Below are 12,034 nucleotides of genomic sequence, written 5' to 3'. Positions count from 1 at the left end.
GTATTCCAGGTTCTGTTTGTGAGGTCAGTCCGTGTTTGTAAGTGATCCTCTTGTCTGTTATGCCAGTGTCCTCTGTCTGTCTCTCTGTCACCTGTGTCTGTGTATTTGTTCTCATATGTCACAGGAAGTCCGGGAGTATGTCTTCTCTATGTTGTCTGTTGTAAGTACAGGGCCAACACAACCGTCCATCCCGTTTTGACTCAAAACTCCATGTGGCTCATTTTACTGCAGCATGTTGCCTCGTCTTCCCTCTTCCTTTTAACGGAAACATCATAGTCCCTTGTGCCCCCTATCAACCGATTCCATGTAAACCTTTTTGATGCTGCTTATCTTAACAAGGCATACCGGTTTTCATTTTTCTTTCGTAAATTTGTACAATCCCACGTAGGAAAAAACTACATTTACAATGTTCATATAAGTGTTAAGGATTGAAACTTCATTAAAGACATTTACACACTCAATTATACTCATTCAGCCAATATGGAGCAGCGTGCACAAAAGTGCACGTGGTGAGTAGCGTGAAAGGAGTAACAAAGGTTATTGCAACAGTGTTTGATGACATTTACGACCAATTCCTATAGTTTTTTTTAATCAAAATCTCTTGAAGCTAGCAAACATATCTTTCTTGTAAATACGTCTTCACTGTAATGCCACTATGTCCAGTCTGCGTGCAACAAAGACAGTGCTTGTGCTCCCTCTTGTGTTCATTGTTGGCTATTGTTGAAAGCTACACCTATAAAATTATTATTAGACTTTTTTCTATATTGATCTCTGGCAGAGGAGGTTATTGTCCCAGTTATATAATTTTCTAATGAATTCTTACTGTATTTTAGTCACGTGGTGGAGATATTTTGTATCAGATATGTTTGTTAGGGAAATACTATGCATTGTGTTGCAAATTGCAATACACAGACTCTCACTTCTTTAAAAAACATTTGAGAATCTATGATTTTTGGAATCTATATATTAAAAACTAAAGTTTTTTTAAATGGCACAGATTGTGTCCTAAATAGCAATTGTCATTTAATAACATTAAATTACCTCACACGTTCCTCTCTTAGATGTGTTAGTCTATTTGTGCGAAAAGACATTCATAACATAACATTCATTTCCTTTCCCCATTGACTGTGCTGTTACTCACTAGATTCAACATTTCCATGTTCTGGTCTAAACACACACGCACACACACATTGAGTACATACAGTAAGTGGTACCGTCCCACGATGCAAAATATGCTTCCATTTAATGAGAAAGCAGAAGTACCCGAAGAGGATTACATTACAGAATTTGCAACTATGCAAACATTGAGATATGATGCAAGTACACAATACTTGGACAGTGACATGAGGGATCTAATAAAGTTGTGTACTGAAGGCGCTGAGTGACTTCATCTCTTGAAGATTGATGGTTTTTCCATTTTCCTAGTAATACTTTCAGAGTGAAAAGGTCGCCAAAGAAATCCCCGTTGTCCGACCCATCCCAGGTGCGTACCTAACTCTTCATATTTGTACATTTCTCTGTACACTTCTCTGCCTACATTTCTCCCTCCTCCCTCTGTGACGTAACTTTCACCTTCTTTTTGTGGCAGGATCCCACGCCCACAGATGAAACTCCCTCTCTGCGCCCAAAGGACGACCACGCCACGGACGAGGAGAAGCTGGCCTCCTCCACCGGTCACAAGTGGGCCGCCCTGCACGGCGTGGAAGCGGATTTGAACTCTGACCAGCAAGACTTCCCTCTGCCGTCCGACCTCACTTCCTTTGTTAATGAGAACAGTCTTCCTCACCAGACTCCAGGTGAGGATTTCTCTTTTGGATTCCTCTTTTGTGCCCAGGGCCACCTGTGTCCAAATAACTGGTGTCAGAGATCAAAGCATACCGCAGACAGGCGTGTACTCAAAGGACATGCAAAGCCTGTGTTTGGATAAACCAGCGCGTACAGCAACTATTTACCCCTTTACTCTTTATTCATCTGGCAAGTCTATTGATTCATGTTGTGGCAGTGAAATAAGCCTGTTGTCTACTACCCTCTGACCTCCAGAAGAGCCTCCTTTTCCCATTGGCTGTGTTGCTCAACGCATCTGGGTCAGAGATGGAATAATCAACAGACAGCTCTGCCCTCATCAGAGCAGAGCTCAACACTGACTGAAATGTGCCTCCATTTCTTCCTCTGCCTCTAACTCTTTGTTTTGTCTTTCTATATCAGTGCAAGACTATGAAATTGAGTACATGGAGAAGCTTGGCTCTGCTTCGCCTGTGAGTATCTAATAGTATTTATTTTGAGAATTTATTGAGTCTTTGCTGCTTTTTTATTGATAGTGGTTTGTTTTATACACATTATTTTAAAATGAGAACACACATTAAACATTATGTTTCATTCTTTTGTTTGTCTTGTAGCCACTGTCCATAAAGAAGCCGTCTTTGTACTTGAAGTTGGACTCAGTATCTGACAGCTTAACCAAGAATACGTGTGCGCATGGATCTGAGCCCAGTTCCCCCTGCACAGGGTACTACACAATCCTAATGTTTATTTCTTTGTATTTATTGTGAAGTATTTAGTTGTTTACTGTGAACATGTACTAACTATTTCAATGCTATTATCTGTATGCTTTCTTCTTTGCTAATTGTGAACAGAAATGATCTAGATTGCATAACGCATGCAGTTCAGCTGCTCCAGCAACGTTTTCATTAACACACTCTCGTCCATCATATACAATAAATGCCTTGACTCCCCCTCCCTTCTCTCTCCATTTCTCCTCTATGTCTGTCACACTGAGCAGGAGTTTTGAGGAGATGGAGGCCCAGATAACAGCGGCTATGAAGACACCAGTGCTGGGCACCCGGTCCGGACCCGAGGGCTCGGCCGGGGACAAAGGCAGGAAGAGAGAGGGCGAGTCACTCAGCCGGACACAGAGCACGGAGAGGGATGAGCAGGTGAGGCGTAAAGGTCTAAAGACTCACATATGTTATCACTGCTGGGTCTTATCAACATCACTCAAGTATAATGTGTGGGCTTTGAGGTTGTAGAGCGTACACAATGTGAGTGTTAAGTGACACGGGGGGGGGGGGGGGGGGGGTTGGTAGGGGAGGATTGCCGCGCTGCACTTGCTTCATTGAAGGCCGTGACTTGGCCCTCCAACATAGGCGGCATTAGTCGTGGTGATTGTCACTGATGACACATTATCAGTCCACCAAACTAGCCTCCCAGCTTGAGCTCAGTCACACAGCTCCCGACTCAGTGCTTTGCTCTGCCATGCTGACCCCTGCCCTCCTACCTACCCTTCCCGGTGCCCCTGTAGTCCCCTTACCAGTGCCCTGTGGAGGCCCCTGCTCCAGTCCTGGCCATGCCTCGGTTAGACAAGCTATCTGAGTGTGACGACTTCCTGCAGTACCTGGAGCCTGACCTGGCTGAGACCAACCCCACCGCATTCGCCGAAAAACTGCAGGTGGGTTGACGGACCAAACATGACCCTTATTGATGACCTTGTAGGTCTTACATCTGGTGTCCCATGTGTGACCTTTTACATGTGTTTGTGTGTGTGTGTCACGTTTTTCTCACTGTGTCAACTTACTACATCCTGTCTTTTCATTTGCCAATTTTTCACGTTCTGTGCCTCAGTTGCAGTTTTTAGCTTATTGTGTAAAATAGATCGACGGTGTGTGAAATGTGGCAGCGGGAAGAGTGTGCGCTCAACTTTGTGTGTGTTTTCCCTTTGCTCTCTCATCCTTGGGCCGCCAACCTCCTTCTTTACCCTTTGAAATCTATCAATCCCCCCCCCCAATCCTCCCCAATGTGTGCGGCCCAGGAGGAGCTGGTGCTTGCCGCCCTGAGGATAGAGGCTCTGCAGGTAGCCAAAAACATCTCTCAGTGCCCCTCCCTCTCCACTGTAAGCCCCCAGGTACTGCGCTGACACCTGCACCTGCTGTGTGGAAGTGTGTGTGATAGGAAAAATGCATCTCTTGACTGAGAAAAGCCGGTGTGTGCGAAATGCACGTGGGCGTGGCTATAGTGTGCGAGCATGAGTGTGTCTCCGCCTGCCTCCCCCTCCCCCATCCAAACACACCATTCTGAGTGTGACTGTGAGCTCATGGCCTTATCGACATGGTGGCTGCACCGCTACATTCGCAGTCTGCTTCAGCAATCCCCCACATATGAAATCTTTAATATGTGCTTAACGTGTAAAGCTCCCTCCCCGACTAGCTGCGAGCTCCTCCAGGTGTTCTCCTCTGCGACAGAGTGCTGTGCCTTCTTCGTCCCCTGCCTTTTATTATGCATGTTGTGCAGCATGCATGTTGGGCAACATGCAGGTTTCCTCTTCACGAGAAGCTTACCTGAGCGTGAATGTGACTGGGAATGTCATACTAGATTGTATTAGTCTCTGTGGAATTATGGGGATACAACCTTCCAAGATGTATTTGTTGATACGTTGCTGTCATCTCCCCGACATCCCAGTCACGTTCTTGTTTTGTGATTCGGTCCTTTTCCCAGACTAACACCACTAACAGACAGGTACATCGTGTAGGTTACAGTGTCAAGTTTGGCTGGAGGTTATAGGTAGAACTTGGAGATTTTGCTGGTTGAGGCAGGTGGAGAATGACTTTATATGGTAGAAGAAGAAGAGTGGTATATTTTTGCTATCAGTCAGTGGAAAAACTCTGGTAAGAGTTGAAGCAGAGCAGGTGCTCCCAGATCTTCGACCCCTCCGTGTCTCATGCTCTTGTCACACACATTTCACAGTCTCGTCTCAAGAAGCCCAGCACTCGCCGGTGGAATATCAACGGTTCACCCTTACTTAAAGTAAGAGTAACATAGTGACCATGTGATCTGGCCTTAATCCAACTACAGTGCAGTCTAAGCATTTGGTCACAAACATACACACAATAATTAAAGGTAACTATACGAGTTAAGGCCTGATGGTAAAAGAAGGTGTTCATACCTACATTGCTGAAGACAGTAGGAATCACAGCTCTTTAATACAAATAGTACCTCCAATCTTGCACAGAAAAGAAAATAATATGGCTCGTCCAATGTTGTTAACCCATTTTAAAGGTCACTTTCAAATTGTCCATACGACCACAGACTGCACTGTAAACCCCTGTCCTGTAGACCCCAGAAGTCGGCACCTGAGATCTTTTTCCAGGTCTCACTACCTCAGCCTGCCGTAGCTGACCGTTGTCTTTGTGAGCAAGTTTTTCTGAGTTATAGCTCGTGTCTCTTGTAGTAGTCTTATAATGGATTATTTTTATGTTTGACATAGCATTTGTCTTGTGTTTTATGAATTGTCCATTTTTCTGTTTCCTCAATCTTACAGTAAGTGTTCTAAATAGTTTGCCATTTAGTTAAATGTGATCGTTAAGATCTGGTTAAGGAGTTTTGTACGAGTCACCAGCAGGGCAAAGCCGCAACTGCCCCGGGGCTGGTTCTGTGTTTGTGATACTTAACGGTTTCATTCATTACAAATCTGTTTGGTTATAGCCTGTAGGGGGGGCAGAAGTCATTTAGAAATAGCTACACTTCTCACAGGATTTATTACCGCACTGCATAATGGTCATTTAGGAAATGATGGTCCGATTTATTAAAGTAAAAAGCAAAAAGCAGGGCGTGGCTGTGTTTGAATCCTGATTGGGAGTTTTTTGGCGTTTTCTTTCATAGTGGGTTTTCAGTTCATGAAAGTTAGTTCTAACCGTTTTGATCAACATAACAAGTCTTATTCGGTGCTCGGTTGTTTTTATCTCCTCCTTCTCGCGTCCCTTCTGGTAGTAACAAAACAATTGGCCGGTTGCCACTTGAGGCTTCAAATCAGCAGTCCATCAATGATTTAATCTTTGCATGTACATTTTATGGTAATATGCATTGCAGACATACAATCACTAATTGTGACCAAAAGTAGCATTCACATTTTCACCAAGTCTTGCGGGCCTTCTGTTTCGTAAAACGATTAATACGGGCCCAAAGACATACTGCAAAAACTAAGGCCGGATGGTTTAGAAATAGTAGTTAGTTTTAGGGGACTTGGGATAAATGGTTTTGGGGAATTTGAGTTTGGGTTATGATCAATCTGACCCTCAAACCCCCTGAAGTTTTGGCAGATTTTCTGAAAGTTTCTGTTTAATCTTTACTGAACCGGGACGGTAATCCCAATCAGCACCTGACTAAAAGCAAAAGAGGTCCATGGTTGCCTGAACTTGACTGGTCTCTATTTTAAGTTGAATAATGGAATTACTGCTCTAGCCAGACCAAATACTCATCATTTTAGAACACTAGAGCCTCGACCACTTCATCCTCGTAATCCGTCTCTGCCATGGATGGCTAAATCCATTTCAGAGCCGGGTAATAAGGGAACAAATGGCGCTAGAACGAGGATTGTTGATGTCTGTATTGTTGCAATAAACATATGCATATATATACTTTATTTTGTATTGTCTCCCAGTGTACCGCAACACCGTATCCAAAGTCTTTCCATTGATAGGTTTGGGACATTTCCTTGCTGACCTCTAATCAAAGTCTTTGAAATAATCAAATAATTGGGGCATTGCTATAACAATTTAAGCCCCAACAGGTAAGACCAGTATATTGAAATATACTTGAAGATGAAATGAACCTCTATTTGCCACGCTGCCCGGTCCATACCTCGTCCTCTGTCTTGCCCAGACCCAATCACATTTAAGCTACTGACCGCTCAGCCGGGGGCAGCATCAGCCAAATCACTTGGCTAATACTGTGTCAATGAAGACTGTTTCATCCAATCATGTGGCAGCTGACCAAGTCTTCAGGAGCATCACCAGCCAATCTCATTTACATATTGATTTTTTGCAGCGTTTTACAGTTTAATGTAGTTTAATGTTGCCTCGCGATTGGATCCAAGAATGCGCGTGGCTCCGCCGGTGAGGTTGTAACTGGTTATGTTTCCTTTCCTCTCCCACCTCACCGTTGGCTCCTGGAAGCAGCACAGAGATGTGTCTTCTCCAGTGGAGAGTGGTGTGTCCAAGAACTCCCTTTACACCAGGACCACCACCAGCTACATTGAAGGGGAGAGCACCCACCTGCCCAGAGAACTGGACCACTCGCTGGGAATCGCACGAGATGAGGTACGCACACAAAACTCTTTCTGTATATCGTACAAGTACGACACACTGTCAATACATTAAATCAGCCTCACACAACCTGTTTTGTTACCCTCCTCAGATCGTGACAAAGGAGAAAGAAGTGCTGGAGTGGCAGAAGAAGTATGAAGACAGCCGACAGGAGGTGGTGGAGATGAGGTAGGAGGTTGCACCTTGTGTTGTCATCACTTATGGGATTGTGAAGTCCAACCCATACGCTTTAGGAAGGACTTAACACCTCCCAGGGTTGCTTTACGGTATTACTTGTCAGGATGCTAAGATTCTTGTTGTCAGTTCCCACCAATCACCGTTAAACCAATCAATTGGTTTATCTTGCTGCAAGCGTAAAACAAAGTGCCAGATGGTGCAGAGTGGAGAGCCAGTTAAAGGAGACCAAACGAGTCCAACTATCAGCACCAGCGTTATAGCTGGAGAAGAGCGGAACAGTTGATTATGAAAAAAATATATTTCCTATTAGATAATCTATTAGAGGATTTTCTGTGTCTTTTGGACAATACACCAACTATGTCTAAAACCTCTGTGATTAACGACACTCTTATATACGTCTACAGATGATCGATATTTTTCCCACAATATATAGGTTCAAGGAGATAGATGCGATGCATTGTTCACTATCAGCAGGTGTGCTGCTCCAGCTGGACACAGCTCATTTAGTGTGAATAAGTCAGCGCTTACTTCATTTGACTGATTGGGCTGAAGATAAGACGGGGTAAGAGGCTAAGAAGGATGCATGGCTAATCAATCCTCTTAACTTTGGCAACCTGCCTTTGCCAAAACAAGGCTTCCTATTGGGCCCTGCTCTCTGGCTCGGTGTGTGGGGGAACCTCTGGCTTTAAGACTCAGACGGGAACTGTACAGTGGAAATAGATAAAAGCTATGAAGCTAAGGGGTGCTTAAAACTCTTCAATTACTCAATAATCCTATTATCTAAAGTTGCAGGCTCGATAGAAGATAGAAGAATGTATTGTTCACCGGAATTTTAAGAAAATATCCTAATGCACTTTAAACACCACTTTTTCATATCAGATTCTTCTAGCACATGATTGACATACATTTGGACATTCAGCTTTCAAATACCAAAACATGTCATGCTGTGTTTTTATTTAAACATCTTGCTAATAAACAGATTTGGTTTGAGACCAATCTATGGGTTGGATAAAATTGCATTGTTTTAGAGACATGCACACTTTGAAATAATTTGTCATATGGATATATCTCCTTCGTTGTATTGATAATCTGGAATTTTTCATCCATAGGAGGATTGTTGCTGAATATGAGAAGACGATTGCACAGATGATAGGTGAGTTCAGTGTTTAACGCAGATTGCTCAGTTCCTAACAAAGGCCATTGGTCCCATGATACTCAGCACACATAACATTTATTTCAAATTAATTTCTTTACTTCCCCACCCTCGACTCCCCTTTGCGTGTTTATTTGCAAACTGATAAATATATACTGTATTTGTTTGCCTTGCCCTATCGCCATAGTTTTCAAAGAATGGAGTACTCTTTTTATCCTCTCACTGGAGCAAGCTTTGCCATGTGCTTTGCTTTCATGTGTGATTGATATGAACTGAATCCTGACGTCTTTCGGCCGCGCGTGTCCAGCTTCTCTGAACTCATTAAATCCTGCTGCAGGTTCACTCTCTGCATTACTCCTAACCTTTTTTTCCTATGCTGTCTATATCTTTTCTCTCCTTAAAAGCAATGTCACAAAAAGGATCTGTCTCTGCTTGTGTCTAACAATTGGCTCTCTCACTAGCCTTGCCCTCCCAGCTTGACTTAACACCGTCCATTCTTTTCTGTTCTGCTCCCATCTTTGCTCCCCTTACTATTTGATAACCCTGACAGGCATGCCAGGTGAGTAATGCGGAATTCTCCTTCACTTGTTTGTGTCAGCTCACATCTCTCCACCTGTTTGTCAGAGAAGTGAGCTGTGATTGCTCTCTTCCTCTTACCCAGTGACATTTGTTTATCCATTTTGTTGCATTTCCTCCTGTATGTTGAGACTGTTATATTTATTATTGGGTTAAAAAAGGGAACTTATCTGTCGTTTTCTGATATAAAATACAGCATACACATGTACTTATGCATAGTGAGAACCTTTACGCACACACACACACACACACACACACACACACACACACACACACACACACACACACACACACACCCCTGCACTGTAGATGGTTCATTGTGAGCTTTGTCATGTAGTACTGAAGGGCCTGGAAGCCAGAACCAGCTGTCAGTTCTGTTTTTTATGGTTTACAGGTGATCTAGATCTAGATCATGATTTTCCCATTGTTATGTGATATATGTTTTTTGTTTGCATGCTTCAGAAATACTCGCATAGTGTAGTACAAAACGACTACCACATCACACTAATCCCCCAATTAATTCCAATACACTGTCAAACATGGTTTGTACTTCAGTGGGTACATGTGCCCACTACAGCAGACTGATCACAAACTTGATCTGATATACAGTATGTCTGTGTGTGTCCATCAGAGGATGACCAGAAAGAGAAGTCTCTCTCCCACCACACTATCCAGCAACTCATCATGGAGAAGGACCAGGCCTTGGCCGACCTCAACTCTGTGGAAAAGTCTCTGGCCGACCTCTTCCGACGTTACGAGAAGATGAAAGATGTACTGGAGGGTTTCCGCAAGGTGACTGACATACATTATTCACAACTAATTAGTCATTATAACCGACCTTATAAGTCATCTGGAAATTAGGTTGTCGAACCTCATGGCAAGTAATTACAACCTTTCTCACACCCTTCAGAACGAAGAGGTCCTGAAGAAATGTGCTCAGGAGTATCTGTGCAGGGTCCGCAAGGAGGAACAGCGCTATCAAGCCCTGAAGATTCACGCAGAGGAGAAACTAGAAAAGTGAGTCTCATAAGTATTTTCATCCCATGGAAAATCCTCATATACATAATAATTCAATGCCAAGCTGAAATATGTTGAGATGTAGAAAAATCTGTTCCTATTATTTATAAGCAGTCATTCTGTATCGGCTCTCCGAATGTAAGGTTACGCTTTTATTAGAATTTCCCAATACAGGTGACATATTCTAATTGTATTGCGTGTGTGTTTTCAGGGCCAATGCAGACATAGCTCATGTACGGGTCAAGTCCAAGCAGGAGCAGGCCTGCCACCAGGCCAGCCTGAGGAAGGAGCAGATGAAGGTGGAATCTCTGGAGCGCACTTTGGAGCAAAAGGTCAGTTTGAATTCCTCCTGTGTTTAAAAAGATGTCAAATCCCTTAAAAGTAAATAAATTACTTTTTTAATTGTTTGATAGAACAAAGAGATCGAGGAGTTGACAAAGATCTGTGACGAGCTGATCGCCAAGATGGGGAGGAGTTAGCGACCACGGCCAGGCCAAATCGCACAGAGGAGAGGAGACAAACAAATATTTTACGTCCAAGGACTGATGGACATTTTAGGCCAAAATGGTCTCTTGGTTAAATGTCCAACTGACTTTGTTTATACAGAATACACAGGAATGAATTCACACTAATCAATCTGTACATTTGAAATATGTTGGTGTATCGTACTGTGTCAGGGGTCTGATTCAAAGTTTAAGAAAATGTATCATATCACTAATGAGTGTGTACGTGCGTGTGTGATAATAGGAAAGCGAGATGTTTTTGGGTGAAATTATCCATAATGATGTTGCCATGACAGCCGCTAAGGAAGAAGACTGTTTACCCGTTCCTGTTGTTGTCTCTTGGTACAGAAAAGATAATACTTTGAAAAAGAGTAACAGAGATTTAGATGACTTTATAAAAATGTGCATACACCACTAAGAGAACACAAACTATCACAATAGTCTACTGCATGAGGAAGAGAAAGGATAACTTGTAATGTTATACGTTTGTATATACTGTAGGAAAATTCCTAATATGAGACTTTGGTTATTCTGTCATCCTCGGCACGTTTCCCTGATGTAATCTTGTAGATATTTGTCATACTTGTCATAGCTTTCTCAATTCAATTGTGCAAATATTTTGGGGGATGATTTTATTTTGATATAAAGCAAACTAATTGTGACCTTATTCATAGTGATACATGTGTGATGGATATGTCCTAGTTCTGCTGTGGTTGTTGTGTCACACTGAGGGAAAACCCTTCTGCACAGCTGCTGTACAGCCTCCGCTTACAAAGTGCAATAAAAGATGGCAATACAGCACACTGCATCAGTATAGTTGATCTTGCGTGACGCATCCGGATGAAGTTTTGAATATTATTATTCTTTTAAATTGTGATATGCTTTGGCAATGTCAATGTTTGTTTTGGGGGTTTCATTTCACCTACTTTAGACCTGTGGTTCCCAAGCAGGGATCTGGGATACAGGGGTATAGGGGAAAAACACAACGTTTGGTAAGTGTGGAAATAAACCAACAATTAGCATTAGAATATAGCTGTTATAGGCTGATCGTTTGCAAATGCTTTGCCACAGCTACAAAATCCCAGCGGCACAGGACGTGGTTTCCCATCCCTCGTTGTGAGAGTTTGAAATAGATCACAGGAAGTGAAGGACAGGTCGTTGAATGCAATCCTCCACCAAGCCTAAACTGCAACTGTTCAAGGATCACACTATGTCATTTGAAAATAATACTATACCAATTATAAATAACAAATGGTGTTGAATAGCGTAGTTTGAAAGAACAAATTTAAGAAATGACGGGTGGAGTCGTTAATGTTAAACAGTACTTGACTTTACCTGAAAAAGCTGCAGTGCTCAATAAACATTTGAGGCAATTTGTGGAACTGAAACATTAAATATTTGATTTGTAACCACTAGTTAATCTTTCCAAATGTCCAACTGGAGTAGATGGAACATTTCACGTGAAGCCCATTGAGCCGTCTACATAGGCCTCGAGGAAAGGTGGTCGATGGTCG

The 12,034-nt window shown here is 42.8% G+C and overlaps 1 protein-coding gene across 3 annotated transcripts in view; it reads left to right on the top strand.

Annotated features, from left to right (window-relative positions):
- Positions 1-11,321, top strand: part of tacc2 (transforming, acidic coiled-coil containing protein 2) — a 45,594-nt gene extending 34,273 nt beyond the window's left edge. For 2 of the 3 annotated variants that reach the window (XM_062566470.1, XM_062566472.1), the window contains 15 exons: positions 125-160; positions 1,426-1,483; positions 1,589-1,796; positions 2,206-2,255; positions 2,397-2,506; positions 2,780-2,933; positions 3,299-3,445; positions 3,806-3,898; positions 6,945-7,088; positions 7,186-7,262; positions 8,381-8,424; positions 9,632-9,792; positions 9,911-10,017; positions 10,229-10,349; positions 10,431-11,321. In XM_062566470.1, the coding sequence (XP_062422454.1) occupies positions 125-160; positions 1,426-1,483; positions 1,589-1,796; positions 2,206-2,255; positions 2,397-2,506; positions 2,780-2,933; positions 3,299-3,445; positions 3,806-3,898; positions 6,945-7,088; positions 7,186-7,262; positions 8,381-8,424; positions 9,632-9,792; positions 9,911-10,017; positions 10,229-10,349; positions 10,431-10,496 (1,576 nt within the window). In that variant the 3' untranslated portion in view covers positions 10,497-11,321. The remainder of the gene's footprint in view (positions 1-124; positions 161-1,425; positions 1,484-1,588; positions 1,797-2,205; positions 2,256-2,396; positions 2,507-2,779; positions 2,934-3,298; positions 3,446-3,805; positions 3,899-6,944; positions 7,089-7,185; positions 7,263-8,380; positions 8,425-9,631; positions 9,793-9,910; positions 10,018-10,228; positions 10,350-10,430) is intronic. The other variant, XM_062566471.1, reaches the window with a different exon arrangement.
- The last annotated feature ends 713 nt before the right edge of the window (positions 11,322-12,034 follow it).

This window comes from Pungitius pungitius, chromosome 13, assembly GCF_949316345.1.
Source record: "Pungitius pungitius chromosome 13, fPunPun2.1, whole genome shotgun sequence".
NCBI classification, from domain to species: domain Eukaryota; kingdom Metazoa; phylum Chordata; class Actinopteri; order Perciformes; family Gasterosteidae; genus Pungitius; species Pungitius pungitius.
This window is presented reverse-complemented; position numbering and strand designations above follow the sequence as displayed.